At 33.6% G+C, this 20145-nt stretch overlaps 1 protein-coding gene across 1 annotated transcript in view; it reads left to right on the top strand.

Moving 5' to 3' along the window:
* Positions 1–20145, top strand: part of CPEB2 (cytoplasmic polyadenylation element binding protein 2) — a 65788-nt gene that overhangs the window by 2284 nt on the left and 43359 nt on the right. The window contains exons 2-5 of the mRNA XM_011947362.1: positions 183–405; positions 2508–2804; positions 3553–3642; positions 12352–12442. Of these exons, the coding sequence (XP_011802752.1) occupies positions 183–405; positions 2508–2804; positions 3553–3642; positions 12352–12442 (701 nt within the window). The remainder of the gene's footprint in view (positions 1–182; positions 406–2507; positions 2805–3552; positions 3643–12351; positions 12443–20145) is intronic.

Here is a 20145-nt window from a genome sequence, read left to right as displayed (position 1 = left end):
GGCCCCTGACTCGGGGAGGCGCGGCGAGGACCGGGGGCGGGCCGGGGGCCTTGGAAGAGCGGCCGTGGAAAGTGAACTTGGGCAAGTGAAAAATGATTGTTGGAGAAGGTGCGTGCGGGGGACCCCTTGACTCTGTCCCACCGTCCAATGAGGGAAGGCGGAAAGGCTTTTTTTCTTTGGAGTTTGTTTATTCTTAATTGGCCGGCGGGGACCTCGCCTAGAAGCTGCAGCCCGCCCGGCGGTCCGTCGAGCAGCTCGCAAAGCTCCGCCCGGTCAACCTGCCGGCAGCACCGCACCCTGGGCCACCGGCGATTCGGGAGGGAGCGGCCGACCGCGCTCATAGCAGGACCTAGTTCCCGCGGGGTCGCCTCCTCGGCTCGCAGGAGTGCGAAGGAGAAACTGTTAGTGACGCCTCGGGTTCAAACCGAGATACCCCACGATTGTCTTAGTTTCTGTGCTTTTCAATGTTGGGGTCATGTTTTGTGGGTTTTAAGACAAAACTGAACTTGGATCTGGGATTAATGTGTTTCCTTGTAGACTCTTGGTACATTTTTTTTGGTTGCCTTAACCTTCTGCAAGGGAATATTGAGCCGTGTGTATTTTAAGTAGGTAATATTATGAAATAACACTGGGCAGAGGTTATTTTCCGGATCTTTTCTGATTCAAGATCTTTTTTGTTATTCCCTCAATACAATTTTTGGGTGACCGCTGGATTGGTAAATTGACGTCGAAAGAGTGTCGTGTTGGTTTTGAATCTTGTTAGCATTTCTTGCAGTTGTTTATTCTGTTTAAGTCCATTTTCTACTTTCATGATTAAGGGTTGACAGAGACGCAAAATATGACCTTAACCCCATAACTTTTTCAGTTGAACAAAGTTTTCAAGGATTCGTCTTTTTTAAAGTGAATATTATCTAAATTAACCCAAGTGAAAGTTAACAGTTTGAGTTAACCAAAGTGACAGTGAACAGTTTTTGTTGAATCACGGATTTCTTTCTTAGAAAAGAGAATGTGGCCTGTAAGGATTGAAAATAGGGATTTTGAAATAATGTTCCACGTTTTCATGATTTTTATAACCCTCAGCAACTGTCTTTTGTGTCTTAGGGTCTTCCTTTTGTTAACTGGAAACTTGTCCACAGAAAATTTTCTGTAGGTAATTTTGTATTCTTAAAGTGGTGATACAGAGCGTTAGAAGAACATATACAATGATCCATATTTAACTGTAATCTGCTTTTGGACAAAAGATGGGTCTAGCCATGGAATGTGAGAGGTCACATAGCTTTCATATAGAATTTTAGATCACTGGAAGATAACTTTGAGCATTAAATCATTTAATAAGGAAAGTAAGGCCCTCAGGAATGAAGTGGTTTGTCCATGGCTCCTTAATTATGCTTTGGAACTCTGTGGAGGAGGAAAGAATAATATATACTCATGATTATGTTAGCATTTAAAAGTTTTTAAAAATTGGTGCTGTAGATCAGGAGTTTCTCTTTTAATTGTCTTATAAAAAGCAGGTTCAATTTTAAGAGAACCATGTTTTTAGTAACTGTATGGTTCATACTTCTTTGGCTACATCTTAACACCAAAGTATTAAAGTATAAACGTATTGACAGTAGAATTACCAGCAATGAATACTTCTTAAAAAAAAACAACAAACCCAAAACTACAATTATTAGCCTTTTGGTGGATTTACCATTCTTTGATGACTTGACTTTTCTTGCCACAGGTTTTAGATTAGGATGTATTTTACTTTTGAAAATGAATCAACTTGATGGAGACTTGTATCAAGATCTCTAGTGGAATAATCAAAGCATATAGTTAATTGGCTGTATACCTCAGTGGATCCACCTATGGGTAACATCAGATAATTGCTTTAAAGTTCATGGATAATTAAGTGAAATAAAAACAAAAACACTTTAAGACAAACTATACTAAAACTGGAATGAATAATATGCCTTAACAGTTAGATAAACAATGCAGAAAAATGACATAGTTTCTATACTGCCCTTATTCCAAAAGGCGATTTTAATTTGTGCAATAGAGTAATTTCCACTTTTGTAGCAGTGCAACTTGTTTTGGAAACATGAAGTCAATGTATTTCACTTGCATGAGTAGGATATTTTAATTAACAAAGACCATATTTTTAGTTGTATGCCTAGCATAATATGGTTGCTTTAAGATCACCATGTATGTTATATCTTTAAGAATCTTCAGTTAATTTCAATTTTTTTCTTCATATTTATCATGTATACAGTTATTTCTGAAGGATAAAAAGGAACTGCATGGTTCTATTTTAGTAACTGTCATAAAATATCATATTTATAGTACACAAGAAGATGAAAACTTGACCAGCATCAAATATGATTTCACATAGAAAGATCTCAAGACTATTACTTTTATAACCTAGAAAAGATGTATTCTTTTGCCTTTATATATTTCATTCATATAAATTCTTAGGTCTGACATTTGAATTTGAATTGTAAACTCTTTAAATGCCGCAATTTAAATAGCTATGTTTTCCCCAGCCTCTTCTGAAACAATCTCCCTGGAGCAACCATCAGAGCAGTGGCTGGGGCACTGGAAGTATGTCCTGGGGAGCAATGCATGGCAGAGATCATCGTAGAACCGGAAACATGGGAATCCCAGGAACTATGAATCAGATATCTCCATTGAAGAAACCGTTTTCTGGTAATGTCATAGCACCACCGAAATTTACTCGCTCAACTCCATCACTGACTCCAAAATCTTGGATTGAAGATAATGTGTTCAGAACAGACAACAATAGTAATACACTCTTACCCTTACAGGTAAGAATGGTATGTAAATGACCTTATCTCTAATGTTAATCTTTCAAAATAGGGAATTGGGTGGTGGTGGTAGTGGTATGGTAAAATTAACATTTTTTCAAATAAAGTTTTAATTTTTAAGCCTATAATTTAATTAACAAAGGTTAAAATATCTCTACAGAGAAAATTGAGAATGTAAAAAAATTCTCTAAACACGCAATGGAAAATAAGCTTAGTAAAACATAGAAAAACCCATTGTATTGATTAAATACATACTGAAACTTTCAATTGGCAACTCTTTAAGAATGTTTTCATTTATAAACTAATGGGCCACCAAAATTTGTTTCTCCTATAATATAGCTAAGCTAAAATGTTCTGTAATTTTAACTATTCTTAGATTTGACTACGATCGGCTGTGTATATGTTAGAATATACTTACTACAGCTGTGATTGTGGCAAAATAATATTAGGGCTTTTTTGCATCTAATTTAAATTTATCTTCACTAATTCACCGATTATTTTTTCTAAATGTGGCCTAATATGTTGATTAGACTTTTTTCCCCCCCCAGGCTTTTTATTATTTTGTTGAAGTTCCTTTATGGCTATTGCAAGTGAGGTTTTTGTTTTGTTTTGTTTTCTCTTAAACCTTTAAAGGATGGAATGAGGATTTAAGATAGAGCTTTATTTTTGGTTTTCTTTCTTTCTTTCATTGGGTGGGTATGGGGAAGACAACTGCTGATTTCTGATGAAAACTTCTATGCTATTGAAGGTGAGATCTAGTTTGCAGTTGCCAGCTTGGGGCTCAGATTCACTCCAAGATAGTTGGTGCACTGCAGCCGGAACATCCAGAATAGACCAGGTAGGCTGCACAGTGTATACTTTTTAGGATTTCGGTTAGGAGTTTAGTATTTATGTTATGAGTAGGATTTATTATTTACTTTCTTATTATACCTATTGAAACATGTTAGAGGACACTGAAGCAATTTATTTTTTAAGGATCACCTGCTTTGAACTATTTAATGTAAGAATTTTTTTATTTTCAAATTTAAGAGTAATTAATCCTTTTATATTTCTAAAACATAATAAATATTTTTGGAAAAAGGGATTATATACACAAGAGCACCTGACTTTAAACATCAGTCAAACGAAACAGATTGTATCTCTTTTCAGAATTATATGCAATTAGGTACAAAATCATATGTTTACTTAACATGCAGCTTTGTATTTAATGTTTCATAGAACTTTTCAGCAAATTTTTGTCATGAGGTCTATTTGTTTTGAGATATATTTCTAAAAAAGACTTCTCTTGGTTCCGTTTTTTCACCTTTATTAAACAATTTATAGCCTAGTATTCTAAATTTTGTTACTGCTTTTATACCCTGACTTATTCCAAATAATCAGTTTTCTATGGAGAAACCTTTAGTGAAAAAGCTGGGAGTTAGCCTTAATCAAATTACATTCACACCTTTTTACAAAATACTATCTTTCTTCCTGCAAACTGAATTTGAATGTATACTATGTGTACCAGGTGGTGAGGATTATTACAGGATATAGAAAACTCAGTCCTTATATATGCAGGTTCTTTCTTAGAGAGCTCAAGTTTGAATGAGCATAGACGTCGTGTGTGTTTTATGAATGGAGCTGTGTTATTCTAAGTCTCTTCCTTGGTTAATTTATTAACATGATATTATTTTACAAGTAAGGACATAAACATTAATAATACATTTGTAAGTAACTTTCTAATCTAGAAAGTTAGCACCAATTTTGATAATCAACCACTAACAATTGTTTTAGCCAAGTCCTGCCTGTTTTCCAAAGTAGTCCTGCCAGGGTCTTCACTTAGAAGTGGTAGTTACTTCATGTAATTTGCAAGGTATTGTCTTGTTAATATAAGTTAGCTATTTACGTCTACTCTCTACTCTGGTCCAGTTAAACCTTATTAGTGATGTTTTTATGGTAGCATTTTTGTATTTAAATTCAACACGTGAATGCCTAGGAGATAGTATGTTTAGGAGAAGAAAATTAATGTAATTATTTTGAAGGTGGCAAGAGAAATGTTTTCAGATAGAAGAGGACATAATTACTCTGTTGGTGCGGGAAGAAGCAATAGGATGGATACATACATAGGAGAAATAAGTATCCATGGAAAAGAATACAGAATAGCTGGTGTTACAGGGTCCATAAGGCAGGGACAGATGTTGAGAAATCAGGTTATTGAGTTGATTTCAATTGGTGGAATACTAGAAAGGAGACAGGGGTGATAATGAAAGGGAAGCTTTCAAATCAGCCTCTGGGGCTGCCCTCCCAGTTAGACTTCAATCAAAGCTACTCTGCTTTTACCTGTTTTATAACCTAAGATTTTAGGGAGATTTATTTTAGGAAAAATTATTTTGGTGCTTAAAGATAAACTTATCTGGTAAACTGCCGAGATACTGGCATTCCCTTTAGATACTTGAGCCAGAGGTGTGATGTGATGAAGGTAGAAGACAGTGGTGGGGGAAAAAAAGAGATAATGGAAAGTGAATGGAACTGGAAGGAAAGAAGGCCTGTAACTTGGATCTTCTTCCTGTTCCTCATAATCTTTATGGCATTGAATGACATAGTTTATGGGCTTTAATCTCTCTGGGTCACAGTTTCCTTGTCTGTAAAAGGGGGACCTTGAACTAGGTCATTTAAGGCCTTTCCAGCCAGCTTTTACACTTTCTCTGATCTGTTTTGGCCATTTCTTTTCCTCCCTGCTGCCCCACCCCCTTGCCTCTATTTTTAGAATACAAGCCTCTTGATTTCTGAGCAAAGGGTCTAAGGCATTAGTCTAAGGAAGTGGAGGTAGTATGTGACCTTTCAACTGGACTTAAAAGAAATGTCATTGTCTCCTCTAAGTACCCTAAAAGTGCTTATACATAATTTGTTATGTGTTTCCATCTTTCCATAAAAGGTTGAGGTATTTGAAGTTGAGCCTCTTAAAAATACAGCAGCAGCTACAAAATGAAATTGATATCTTAAAATGTTGGGTAGTTTCTCATTCTTTGGCAAAATTAAAATTATAGAAGATACTTAGTCACTTAAATGTCTGAGGAGATTATTTGCATTTCTGACCTTTTGTCATCACATATGATGTAATTCGAGTATATTTTTGTTAACAAGTACATTATTTTAAAACATTTTACTTTTTATTTCCTTTAGACTCAAACTCATTAGGGCCTAGAATATAATATAAAATTCTAGAACTGAAGTCTTAATTCTTGTACTTGGATATTGCAGGCTTACCTATATCAAGAGGTGAACACATAATTGAATTCAATAAATAAGAAAGAATCTAGTTTTATAGGTTGATTTTTATTTCTGCTAATATGTAAAATTTTGTGGGTTGGAATTTTATTTTAAATAAGAATTTTTTAAAATAGAAAACCCTCACATTTAAAACTTTTTAAAAGCAAATATAAATTATAAACATTTCTGACTTTAAAATGAGTATTATATATATCTATGAATTTCTTTCTTTTTTTTTTTTTTTGAGTCAGTTTCACTCTGTCACTCAGGCTGAAGTGCAGTGGCATGATCTTGGCTCACTGCACTCCCAGGTTCAAGCGATTCTCGTGCCTCAGCCTCCCCAGTAGCTGTGATTAAAGGCAGGCACCTCCATGCCTGTCTAATTTTTATATTAGTAGAGACAGGGTTTCACCGTGTTGGCCAGGCTGGTCTCAGACTCCTGACCTCACGTAATCTGCCCGCCTCTGCCTCCAAAGTGTTAGGATTTCAGGCTTGAGCCACCGCGCCCAGCCAGTATATATGCATGAATATCCTCAGGGCTATTAATTACTTTAAAATGTCATTAGCTAGTTACCCTTGCAAGAATCATACTCAAAAATTTGAATTCTAAAGTATATTACAATGGAACTTGCAGCCAGATCCAGTAACGTGCGCTACTTGGAAGGCTGAGGCAGGAGGATTGATTGCCTGAGCCCTGGAGTTGTGTCCAGCCTGGGCAACATAACAAGACACCACCCCCTCTTCCCAGAAAAATAGGAGTTTTCAGTTTAATGTTAAAGTTACGCTATATTTATTCATATGTTTTAAATCAAAGAGTAAATATCCTTTAACTGAGGTTATTATTACTTACAAGTTTACGTATGACATATCAGCTCACTGTAAACAAAGTAATGTCTTGCAACAGTAATCCAGTGTATGAAGCATATACATGCATGTCACCCTGCCTTCCACCTGGGGAATTGTCAATATATCAACTCCAAATTTTTGGTCTTCCACACGTTCTACTTGCAGTGCTTGAGCATGTCACCTAAGAAACTACCTTGAACTAATTGAAGATACTTTCCACTAATCTTTAATAGGCTGTTATGATAATGTGGTAAATCATAATTTGGAGATCTGTCTCAGAAAAAAATATTATTTGAGTCTTGACTCACACACACACACACACACAAAGCAGTATATAGTTGCATACCAAGCCTAATTTGTTTATCTAATAAAGCATTTCTTAAATAATGGTTTGTAAACCAGATGAACTTCAGGGACATTCATAGTCATTAAACTGTTACATGCCCACTGAAAATGAAAAAGAATGGACTCTTGTATTACAGCTTAAGTAACGGATGTCTTCTTTTTGTGTTCAGTGCTTTAATTGTTCTTGAAATGTTTTCCACTTGTCTTTCTATTTTAATTCTTGTGAGTACTAGAATAGCTTTGGCCTTTTAAAACATTTGATTGGTTTTTTTTTCCTGAGAATGACGAACACACTTTGTTGAGGTTCAAAATTAATAAAGAAAATTCAAGAAATGTATCTTCATTGATTCTGTATGTTAGTGTTTTAATTACCCTCAGGATATATGGATAAAAAATACTATTCTTTGTCTTGGAGAAGGTAAGAGTCTAGTTGGATGAATAAGGGTTATCTATGTGGAACAACTAGAGAATGAGAAGAGAGCTTATGAGATTGAGTACTACGTTATGCAGTAGAGTAGCACGGCATCTGCTACTCATTGAGTATGGTGCGATAACATTGTGTAACAGGAATGTATGGTCAATATCTACTTAAAATTAAGGACAATATTAGCACTCCCTTGCTTTATTTTAAAGTAAAAATTAGAGAAGTAAACACAAACATAAGTACAATAAAAGCTGATCTTTCTAATTAAGCAGAGTAATACATTTTCAAGCATCTGCTAAATCATTAAATATAAGAATGTAGGGTTTTTCTATAATCTTATTTTTCTTTGGAAGAGTACCTCATTTTCAAGAGGAAAAGTTTCTAATTGACCACTTATTTTAAAATAAAAGAGGGTTTTTAATATATCCCAGCAAAAAAATTAATATCTCTTCAAATTGTAATTAAGTTTGAATTCCCTTTGTCATACTGCTTCTAATATTGTGCATTGACCTCCTTAGTTATTTTTCAGTGTTTATAATCTTTGCTTAGGTCATCTTTTTTCAAGATTAGGATCACTTTGTTCTTTTGTGTGTTTTTCAGCCTTTCTAAGCTTTTATTGACACTCCCGTAAGTGTTTGTGGCGAATGTCTGGGTTTAAGAAAAACCATGAAATAAGTATTATAATAAAAGAGGTTATACCTTTTCCAACAATGTTTTCTAATCATTTTATTCTATTAATTATGAGATTCTGTAATCTCAGTTTCTGAAAGCCCATTTAGTGATTCTTTGCCAGATAGTTTTTATATTTTAGAATTGATTGCATACACACTTTTCCTCATAGATTCTTATTTTTGTGAATATCTTGGTGTTTTCAAATAGCCTTGCAATAAATGTAAATTACATTGCTATGATTTTCCATATTTATTAATGATAATTAGTATTGTTGTGTTCATGGTCACTTGAAAATTGCCTTAGTTCTTCTGTTTAGTTTTTAAACTGATGGCAGTTTGCATGAACACAACTTTTCCTAATGTCTTTATTTCAGAAGAGTGCATGAGTGTTTGTTTTATAACCAGATTTGTTTGTTTTTTTCAGAAGTCATATGTTAATGCCCACAATTTATTTAATGGAATTATCTCTATCTTTTGCATGTTTGCCTATAGGTTTCATTTAATTCAAAAAGCAATTTTGAGATGGCATGTGCTCTTTGGTTGCTCACGGCTGTTTTATGTTTGTTGCCTTAAAAATCACATGGGATGCAGCTGATGCTTTACAAAGTATAACCAAGCTAATCTTTTAAAAATAGCTTTGCTGTTTTCTTTCCTAGAGTAGGAGTTTAGGATCAAATACTTAACAGACAAAGGAAAATAAGAGACCTTATAAGTAGGCGTCTCACTGATTGAGTTAGATATAGACACTCAAGCTGAAGTTATTAATAGATGCAGCCTTTTAAAGTAACACCTCTCAAAATTAATTATATAGTGGTCACTGGTATTTATAATTAGTTTAAGGATGTTTCTCTTTCATACCTTAAATATTGTCCATGACCCAGGCAATAATTTTACCATGCTCTAGAGCAAGATCACACCTCTTACAATGAAGGTAGAGTGTACTTTCCCCTATACCTCCAGAAAAAGGAAGTTACTTGGGAAATATTGTTTGGGTGATTTATTAGTTACCATTAATTAAGGTCATCAGTTGACTGGGCATAGGTTGATTCTGTTCAAAGTCATCAACCTAAAAAGATAACTATGAACTGTAATATATTTCCTTTGCGAGGATTTAGGGTAAGGAGGATAATGAAGTGTTTTAAAGTATTTACAATATATTCTTAGAACCGTCATGATATGGCACACCTGCAGAGGGATTTTTTGCTTAATTATATGAACATTAACTTTTGTCATTACAGCTTATATTTTATAATTCTATTTTAAGTACATCTGGGAACTTTTAATATAATAGTACTTAATCTTCCATTGGTTGTTGGAAATTCAGGTTCATGGCAAGCCACATTAATCTGATGCTTGTGTCAGTTTAGTCAGTTAACATTTGACTACCTATTCCATTGAAGATTCTGAAAAAGTTTTATAGTCCTTTGCAATTACTGTTTAAGAAGTACAGTCTTTCTCCTCACAGAACTCGACTTTTTTTTACATTTTTTTACTGAGTTTTTATGGTAAAGATAAAGGAGTATTCATTCAACAGACATACGAGAACTAACTATATTCTGTAATTAGTCCCTATTCTTAATCAACTTAGAAGTTTAGTGGAAAAGACAGGAAAATCAACAGATTGGTTATGAACACAGTATTGTGGAAATACAGGGAAGATGGACATATTTGGATAGATTCCTAAAATTAATATGTCATTTTTGCCCATATGGGCCATCCTATTCTCTGTTTCCGTTTTATTAATATTTCATTAATTTTGGAGTATTTTGAGTCTTTTTCTTTTCTGTAATTTTTAAAGAGACTATAGGCATAATCTTGTCTGACATAATTATTTTCTAGGAGTTAGAACCAGAGCCTAGAGAGATTTAGTGACTTCAGACGAAGAAACTAATTGCTTCTTACGAAGTGTGATATCCAGGCCCGCAGAATCAGTATCACCTGGGAACTTGTTAGAAATACATATTCTCAGGTTCCACTCCAGACCTACTGAATTTGATGTGTTTCAGCAGTCTGTGTGTTTAACCAGCCTTCCATATGATTCCGAAACATGCTCAAGTTTAGAAACAACTGTTACAGCTCATTGATTCTTTGTGCCTCCATCACTAATCAAAGTCACTGTTCTAGAGAGTAGCCGTTATTGATGCTTGTGTTTTACCTCAGGCCTTTCAGTACAAATCAGTAAACAGTACTGATAGAGTTAATTTGTGATAAAAGCTGGAATAAGAGCCTCCAGTTTAGCTAGCATTCCTTCAGTCATTCCATGTTACTTTTTACCTTTTTTAAATCCCTGACAGCAACTTACTTAGTCTACAGTGCTGATTCTGAACCCCCTAGATTTAAAAAGGCTACAACCTTAATTTAAGCATCAAAGTAAAGTAAATAAATGGACATATTCTTAGAAAAGCTACTTAGGTTTTTCTTCAGCTTTCTAAAGAACTGATTCTGAATCTTCTCTGGATTGTGGACTCCCGTGGAAAACTGATGAAAGCTATAAACCTTTTCTTCAGGAAAAAAAAATTTATGTATACACTAGTCACCACTTATCCTTGAGGGATACGTTCCAAGACAATCAGTGGATGCCTGAAACTTCAAATAGTGCCTTCATATACTGTTTGTTCCCAGTGAAAACGTATGTATGACAAAGTTTAATTCATAAATTAGGCACAGTAAGTGACTAACAACAATAATTAATAATAAAGTAGGACAATTATAACAATGTAATGTAATAAAAGTTATGTAAAAGTGGCATTTCTCTCTCTCTCAGAATATCTTATTGTATTGTCCTACAGATAACTGAAATCATGGAAAGCAAAATGCAGAAAGGGGGGGACTACTGTACACCCATGAACAGTCTATTATATATAATCTCAGAGACTTCTGGTCTCTATTGAAGCTCATGGACCCAGGTTCTTAAGTGCCTTATTTTGATTTCTATGGGGACTTTTATTTCCACTTAATTTTCAGATTCTTCCTTTCCATTTTCTGTGACAATCATTTTTTTAGAGTTTAGAATGGACTATCCTGCCTCCCCAACATATACATAAGCTTGCACATGCGTGTACAGACATACTTAACTGGGTGGGTGAGTATTTTGGGAAGACTCCTAGATGATGGCATGGGCCAGAAAGCTTCTGTAGTGGTTCCCCACGTACCTTTTTTCAAATGCATTGAGTATGTATTGAACAGAATACAGTGGAAATTCATGGACATTAAAGAGTCATATTCTTTCAAATAAGCAAATGAAGGGATTGAACATTCAGCAAACAAGGTTCTGATAACACAAGACGTTGGAGACTTGGTGAAGTAGCAGACTTAATGAGATTACTGCTTTTACTCTTCTCTCCTCCATGTGCCTATTTTGCAGGGGAGTTGGGGGAGGCAGGCTTAAAAATGCAGACACAAATAAGGAAGCACTTTAGAGAGTAAGATATGAATCTGAATATTCTAGGCATTAGTCCTTGTTCTGTTGTTAGTATCTTATGCTTTTGATTTTTGCCATATAAGATGTTTATGCACTTACTATGAAATTCAGACTACTATGTCAAATAACAAAGTGTTTGATAGATGTTTAAAGTATGGTGCAATTATGGAACTAAAATATTTCCTCCCAAATATTTATTTTCCACGTGCCAGTATCTGTCTTCCTAAATACTTGAGAAAAGTTTAGAAATTAACCAAAAAATACTTTCTGTGTATATAAGATTTCAGGAAACTTTATAGAGAAAGGTAACCATAGAAATTATTTTACTGTTTTGCATTAGTATTGCCAATAAAATTAGATTGCTTTTGATAAAAGATTTAAGAGATAAATGTCCTGAAAATAATGTCCTCCAATTCAAGGAACATTGTGGCTCATGAGATCTGTAGTTACTGGTATTTTTGTGGGATACAGATTAATTAATAATATATTAATCAGATGTCCTCTTTTATGTAAGAGAATTTAGATAGTATTTTTATAATCACGTTTTGAAAATGCATAGATTATAATGTCTTTTTTCCTCTTCTCTTCCAGGATCGAAGTAGAATGTATGACAGTTTGAATATGCACTCTTTGGAAAATTCCCTTATCGATATTATGAGAGCAGAGCATGATCCTCTTAAGGGTAGGTGACTTTTTAAAAATATATATTTATGTTATACACCAATTTGCTTATCTAACTAGTTTTTATATGAAAGTGAACCCTAAGTAGCACCTGTATCCACTATAAAATTCTGTATACATTTATTAATGAGAATCTTTGATTTTATGAAATGCCATACTTTTTCCTTTGTTACTTAATGTGAACTCACCTTACTATTTAGAGACATGCTTCAGTTCACCAGAGAATGAAGAATGGGTCTAAAAGTATACACTAGTCACTTTTCTAGAATTCTTTCAAGTACAAAAATACTAAAAATATTTCTTGGAATACTTGTATTCACAATTTGCAGTGATTCCAGCCTAGAATTTTCCCTAGTTAACCTCCTTTCTCTGTTTTTCTTCTACTGTCATAGAGTTTTGAAAGGGGGGGAATATTTTATAGTGGCTTCTCCATGGTGAAAAATAGCTCTTCATAGAAATTGACACAAATTAGGGAAAAGAACTGGCCCACTTATCCTATAGTAGCAGTCTTCACTAATTGTTTATAGTATTTGAAGAAGTTTCATTAGCATACTTGTTTTTGTCTGTACACATTCTGTATATAAAATGAAAATTATTACATATTATTATATATTTTTATACAGTATATCTCATTGTCATTTATGTCAATGGTGAAAATCTACCAAATTGTCAATTTGAGTCATGACAGATATCTATTGCTACATAATAAATTATCTCAAAACTTAGCAGCTTAAAATAGCAATAAATATTTATTACTTTACACGGTTTCTGTGAGTCAGAAATTCAGGAGCAGCTTAACTGTTTTATTCTGGCTCAAAATCTCTCACTGAATCAAAATCATGGATTACTTTGTAAACTTTCTCCATTTTTAATTCTATAAAGCCAAGTTAGAATTCTCTTTCAAGATTTGGCCTAAAAACTCTATAAACTTCCATATTGGCAGGGAGGTGGTGATGTGGGGCTAAGTTGATAATACTGACCACGTATCTAACTATTTTATTCTGTTTATGGATTTTGCTTGTAAAAAGAATTTGTGGTCTTTTCAATTCCTTAATTTTAAGGAGCTTGAGAAGCTGAGGGGATATTAGTGATTGTTGATTATGTGTGCTAATAGTAATTCCTCATACAAACTTACAGTAAAGTTATATGTCAGGTGTTTGGGTTTCATTTTTTTTTTTTTCTAACCAAAATTCAGCTTAGATTTTTTAGTATCTTTGTATAGGGTCTTGGTCTTTTTCACTGTTATGCTGGCAGTTTCAGTGGTTTGTCTTAGATCCACCGTTTAGAATAGAAGCCAGCAGTTTATGATTAAGAAGTTTCCTGTTTATCTCCTTGGCTTCTCAAGAAAGAAAACTCTTAGAAATTCTAATACAAGATAAAGTCAAGATTATTAACTGTTACCAGTGGGTAATAAAAATTTTTCGTTGTTTCTCCCAGTCTTTTTTTTTTTTTCAAAAGGCTTTTTAAACATATTAGATAAAATGTTCACTGTGGCACTGTTAATTATCTCAGTTTTTCTTTTTACTATCCTGGATTATAGTAAAAGTGAAGGGAAACCTAAAAAGAGGACATTGGAAAGGAAATGGAAGCATTGTGAGGTTAAGGGGAATTATATATACATATACACATACACACTCATGTATATAGATGTATATGTTTTTTAATCTCAAGTGAATTCAGAATTTTTAAGTTAGAAAAATTATCTTTGGCTGTGAGAACGGGAAAAACATGCTCACTAACCACCTTTAGGAATCATCATGGTGACAGGTCTCTTCATATTTACACAAAATGTGGAATATTTTGTCTTCCACATGTTTTATGACAGGGAATTTTTAAAAAGAGAAAAAAGAAAAAATTGAGAAACTTTCTCTGCATAAAATCAAAAAAAAAGACTGATATTTGTACAAAGCTCCATCATATCCCTATTTAAAATTATCTTGGTACTAGGTGCTGCCACTTTGTCTTTTTTTTTTCCTTTCTTTCCTTATTTATACAAATTCCACTGCCTCCTGGGATATTATGTTGTGTATTTTCTTTCTCCCCATACTCTGATTATTGCACTTTTTTGGGGGGGCTAGACCTCAGTAGAATCTTCTAAATCAAGGTGGTAGAAAATGGAATAAACCATCCAGGGTTTAACACCTGAATTTGTTTTCCTTCTTTCCATTACTGTTCTTGAGGGCGGTATTTCACCCCCTGTCTCATCTCTTCTCTCTTACCTTTTCATCCCTTTTAGGAAATCCTGTCCTCTGTTTAATTAAAAAAAAATTATTTTCCCGTAGAAAACAAAATGAATATTATTTTATCCTTTCTAAATGCTGTTTTACAAACCAGCCATTTGTTCTGTTTTTGTTATGGGATCTGATGAAAAAGGAGAAGAGAGCTGGAGGATAAATTTTTAAAATGAATTGTTTCTCTTTATATTAATGGTGAAAATACCTAGGAAAATGAACTTGAGTGAGGAGAGATATTAGTTACCTCTGTATAATTATCCCAAATTTAGCAGATCAAAACAACAGTAAACATCATCTCACACAATTTCTGTGGGTTTGAATTTGGGAGCAGTTCAGCTGGTTACTTCTGGCTGAGGATACCTCATGAAGTAGCAGTCAGCATACTGGCTGAGGCTGCAGTCATCTGAAGGCTTGACTGGAACTGGAGGGTCTTTTTCTAAGATGGTACACTCACATGGCTGGCTATTGGCAGAAGAACTCCATTTGTTGCCTCATGGACCTCTCAACAGGGCTGTAAAATTTTTCTTATAACGTGGTTGCTTATATCCCCCAAAGTGAGTGATAAAAGCTCAAAATGAATGCCCCCATGTCTTCTATGTCCTAGCCTTAGAAGTCTCATACCATCATTTCCACAATGTTCTGTTAACTACGTAGATCAGTTCTGCTCAATTTAGGCCAGGTCTGCTATTCAAGAGATGTGAATACTAGAGGCTGGATACCACAGAGGTAAAAGGCAGAGTGGTAAATTTGTATTCAATTCTACCCTCAGTTAAAAGAAAAGAAAAATTAGTCAAGGTGAGACTGTCAATTGGAAGAAAGGAGTCAAGCAGATCTCTAGAATGCTAAGTGGCAGGTTCCTGACCTAACTGAGAACTGGGTGATTGTGCTAACAGAAGCACCCTCTCTCTTATCCCTGTTTATGCCCAAAACACTTCACTGCAGCTTATTTGCATTTTCCTACTCTCCAGTGTTTTTTCAGGACAGTAGGGAACCTCCATTGTTTAATGTTGATATTTTCATGGTCTGGCATAGCAGATGGGAAGGGCCTAGTCTTGTTGGAGTCGTCCAGATATGAAATGATGGCAACCCAAGATGGAACGCTGAATGCGCCTTACTCCTTTAAATGTGTCTGCTTTTGCACAAGTTTCCTAGACACTGCACGTTTTCTGAGACATAGTGTCTGCCCTCATTGTGTAAATATGAAGAGACCTGTCACCATGATGATTCCTAAAGGTGGTTAGTGAGCATGTTTTTCCCCTTCTCACAGCCAAAGATAATTTTTCTAACTTTAAAATTTTGAATTCACTTGAGATTGAAAAACATATATATCTATATGTACGCATGTGTGTGTGTATACATATATATAATTATATATTTTTTATATTTAAAATATAATTATATATATAATTATATATTTTTTATATTTAAAATATAATTATATATATAATTATATATTTTTTATATTTAAAATATAATTATATATATATATATAAAATTCCCCTTAGCCTACTGGGGAAAGAGAGATACCTTATACAAATATAATATACATGTATCTACTGCGTGTTAGAAATACTGTGGAGGAAGATTATCAGGTGTTTAGAGAGATTATAAATGAAAGTACCCAATTTAGATGTGGAGTAAAGGAAGCTGAGACCTGAAGCATGAGCAGCACAATGATGAAAAAATATTGGGAGAAAGTGTCAGTTAGACAGAGGAACCAGCATGAGCAAAAGCATGGAAGAGATTGTCACATTTGAGGAACTGAAAGGAGGCTAGTCCTGGCATAGCTTGTTTAGGGTTGCCTTATGCCGACTGGGTGTAACAGGGCACAGTTAACATTGTCGAGAGTGTGCTATATTTTGCTATAGATCATGAACAGTGACACACTGTTAAATGCTTTCTTTAGTAAGAATGGCACTGACCCGTCTGCTTTATTTATTGTGTGGTAGTTTCTCTCCATTAACATCCTATTTTCTGATTACTGTCTTGATTCTTGGCAAATAACTTTTCAAAGGAAGAACAATCATGGATTCTTTAAATGGTTAAAGTAAATCATGCTTTGCCAAGTACTGTTTTGTAGTTTTTCAGTTTTAGATTTGCATACCTATTTTAAGCAGTTTGTGATTTTTTAATATATGTCTGTATATGTTCATTCCCCCTTTAAACAAAAGAACAAGACAGTGATTATTGTTAAGCTCTTTTCCCTCCCTGCCCCCAACAATTTGTAAAAAGGCTTACTGTGTATTTTTTGCCAGAAATTGCTTGTATCGTTCCCCAAAGTATAGAGACAAACAAAAGTACTTAATTGTAGCTCATAAAAGTTGATTTGAAAACTCTAGGAAGAAATGTAGTTTATGTAATGGTTTTGGGGAAGATATGTGTCAATAAGTCATAATGCCTTTACCAATGTTTCATGAGCATTAAGGAAAAAGAATTTAGAATGTGATTTTACATCAACGAATGTCTAGAAGTGGATGCCTTTAAAACTTCTTATTTACTACGTTTTTGTGTGTCTAGTGTCATTTTTATTAACTGATTGCTAACCTCCTATTTTTTAAGACTCCTGAAGTAAGAAGCTCTGTTTATTTTAGGGCATATAAGCCCTAAGAAAATAAGGAGTTATTCCTATAAGGTGCTGACTGATTATGGTAGTACCAAATTTCTTATTTTCTTCTACTTTTCCCTCTCTTTCTCTTCAGCTGACCTTAATATAAGATTACAATACCAAGTCACAAAATAACTTGTATAAATTTCTAAAAGTCTCCATTGTGAGAACATATATTTAAAATTTAAGAACTGTTGAGCCAGACAGTGGTTCTCAGACTCTGAGACTGTGTCAACCATGTGGGTTTCAGGGCCCATTCCTAGTGGTGGTGTAGTTCATGTGGGGTGTAGAACACACCTGGAGAAACTCTGGTATAAGAGAGCAGTGGTAAAGAGATCTTTTAAAAAACTGTGAAATTTTAATGGCATTATTAAAATAAAGTTCACAATAAAACAAATACCAATAATATACATGCCAAAGCAGGTATGTCATCTGCTCTTACAGGACTCTTCCTTATTTCCCCTGACAGAGAAAAGGGGGTGCATTTCTCAAAACTGAGTTTACTTTTTCTTCAGCCACTGGTGTTTTCCTGAAGTCAAAAGTTGTACAATTGCTAATAACAAATAAAAAAGAATATAGAAGAAAATCACCTATATTAGATATGTATCTTTAGAAAGATAAAGGGATGTTGCATATGTGTTCAGTTTTAAATGAAATGTTTCCATTTGTTTTAAAAAGGAGTAAGTAGAATTGACATATTATTTCTCTTTTATTGATTTTTTGTTTCTTTATTCTATAGACCTCTGTCCTTTGATAGGAAAAAAAATTATTAACAACTTTTGGAGTAAATTGTTTTTATATAGAAGCCATGTATATTTTATTAAGCATATTCTGATTTTAAGAAGCGATTATTGTTATAATGTACATGGAATCTTAATCCTTTATCCTTCGACTGCTCAGAATTGTTCATCTTAGTAAAAGTATAATTTATGAGTTTGGTGTGTTGTTTTAAAAAACTTATTTGAAATATGGCATCATGGATAGAGATAAATTTTGCTTTTATCTCTTTTTACATAATTGTCTTTATTACAAACTGTTATTACATTCAAAACATACTTGAGTTTTATTTCTTCCAAGCATCTTTGAATATTTAGGTAAATGATTTAAATTATGACAGACTGAAATTTTTTTCTTAAAAACTAAAACCTATCAGACAGAAACTACAATGAATTTTGTTAAAATCACATTTATTTATTCCGAACATGCATGTTTTTACCGCAATCCTGTTATTTACCACAAAGCATCTTTCATATGATCTGAAAAATGTTTATATCAGTTGTTTTAAATGGAAAGACAACAAAAAGAATGTTTCCTATATATAACTTGCAGTGATAAAAGCAAGTAATTGGAATAATTAGGCTTATGCATTTTAACTGCTTATAGTATTTGAAGATATATTGAAGAATCTCTTCTGAAGATTTTTTCCTCCAAAATAATAGCATTTTATCCTTTTTAAAGTATTTGTTTTCCTGTTACAAAAAAAAATAGTATTCATTTATTAAAGAAAATGTGGAAACACTAGGAGAAACAATTTTTAAAATCATCACTTATCTCATGAACTAAAGTAATCATAATTGATATTTTGGTGTATAATTTTTCCAATCTTTTCATTATTTGTAAACTTAAAATATTTGCAGTAATTAAATCTTTGCCTTCCATCCAACCTAGTTAACTTTTTTAAAAATTAGTTTAAAAAAATATATGTATATACTTTTGAAAGTCAAGTAGTGCTGTAAGTCTTATATAAGGAAAAAAGAGAAGTCTCCTTCCTCTTCCTTGTCTGTCCACTTCAGATTCCTCCTCCTTAGTGGTAGCCACTACGAGCTTATGAGCTTTTTTTTTTTTTGAACTGATTCTTTGTGTAATTATTTGTAAATAATATGCTTGTGCTTTTAGATTTCCTACATTTTAGATATTATATGTTGATACTCTAATATGACTTAATATCCTTCAATATTTCCCCTACTCTGTCCTCCAAAATGATAAGAGCACTTTTGTTTAAGTCAGGGATTGTATTACTGAGATAAGGCAAATAATATTCATAGATGAACCTTGTATGTTTTGTACTATAACGTTTTCTTTTTCATAAAACTTTCTTTTTCCTGGTATTAATCATTATCTTTTTTGGTTTATTTGCTTAATTTTCTAAGTATTTATCATTAATTCATCCCAGAATTTATCCATAGACTGTAAAGCTTCTTTCAATACATATAAATGCATCAAATCATCATCCAGATTGTTTTTTTCATTATTGTAGCCCTATATAGCAGTCATTTGGGGACTTCCATAATCCTAGGAATTCCTTTTTTTCTGTGGAATCCGTGTCCTGATCTCCATGTCCTTCCTTCAGTGACTTACACCTTTGTTTTTCTTTGATTTGTTGGACCTGTATTACCTTCCTGCTAATGGCACATAAATTTTGAGACCCTGTATGTATTAAAACATAACTTTTCTACCAATATAATATGGTAGGCCACTATGGAATTATATATTAGCAATTTAGAATATTGAAGGTATTGATTCAGAATCTTTTAACCTCCAGGATTGCTTTAAGTGTGGCATCATTCTGAATCCTGTTCATTTGTATGATTGCCTTGATTTCTTATTTTTGTTGTTGTTGTTGTTTTGCTTTCTGGAAGCTTTTAGGATTTTTTCTTGCTCGTGGTTCTGCAATTTCATAATAATGAAATGTGTATCTTGGAGTGTGTATGTGCATACATACCTTCCTTCCTACCTTCATTTTTTAATTTATTAAGCTGTACCTTCATTGGACCCTTTTAATTCAGTGGTTTATATCTTCAGTTCTTAGAAATTTGGGATATTATTTCTTCGATAATTTCTTCCTTTTTTTTTTTTTTTTTTTTT

The sequence above is a fragment of the Colobus angolensis genome, unplaced genomic scaffold (genome assembly GCF_000951035.1).
Source record: "Colobus angolensis palliatus isolate OR3802 unplaced genomic scaffold, Cang.pa_1.0 Scaffold262, whole genome shotgun sequence".
NCBI lineage: Eukaryota > Metazoa > Chordata > Mammalia > Primates > Cercopithecidae > Colobus > Colobus angolensis.
Note: the sequence above shows the minus strand (reverse complement) of the source record. Positions and strands in the feature narration are given on the sequence as shown.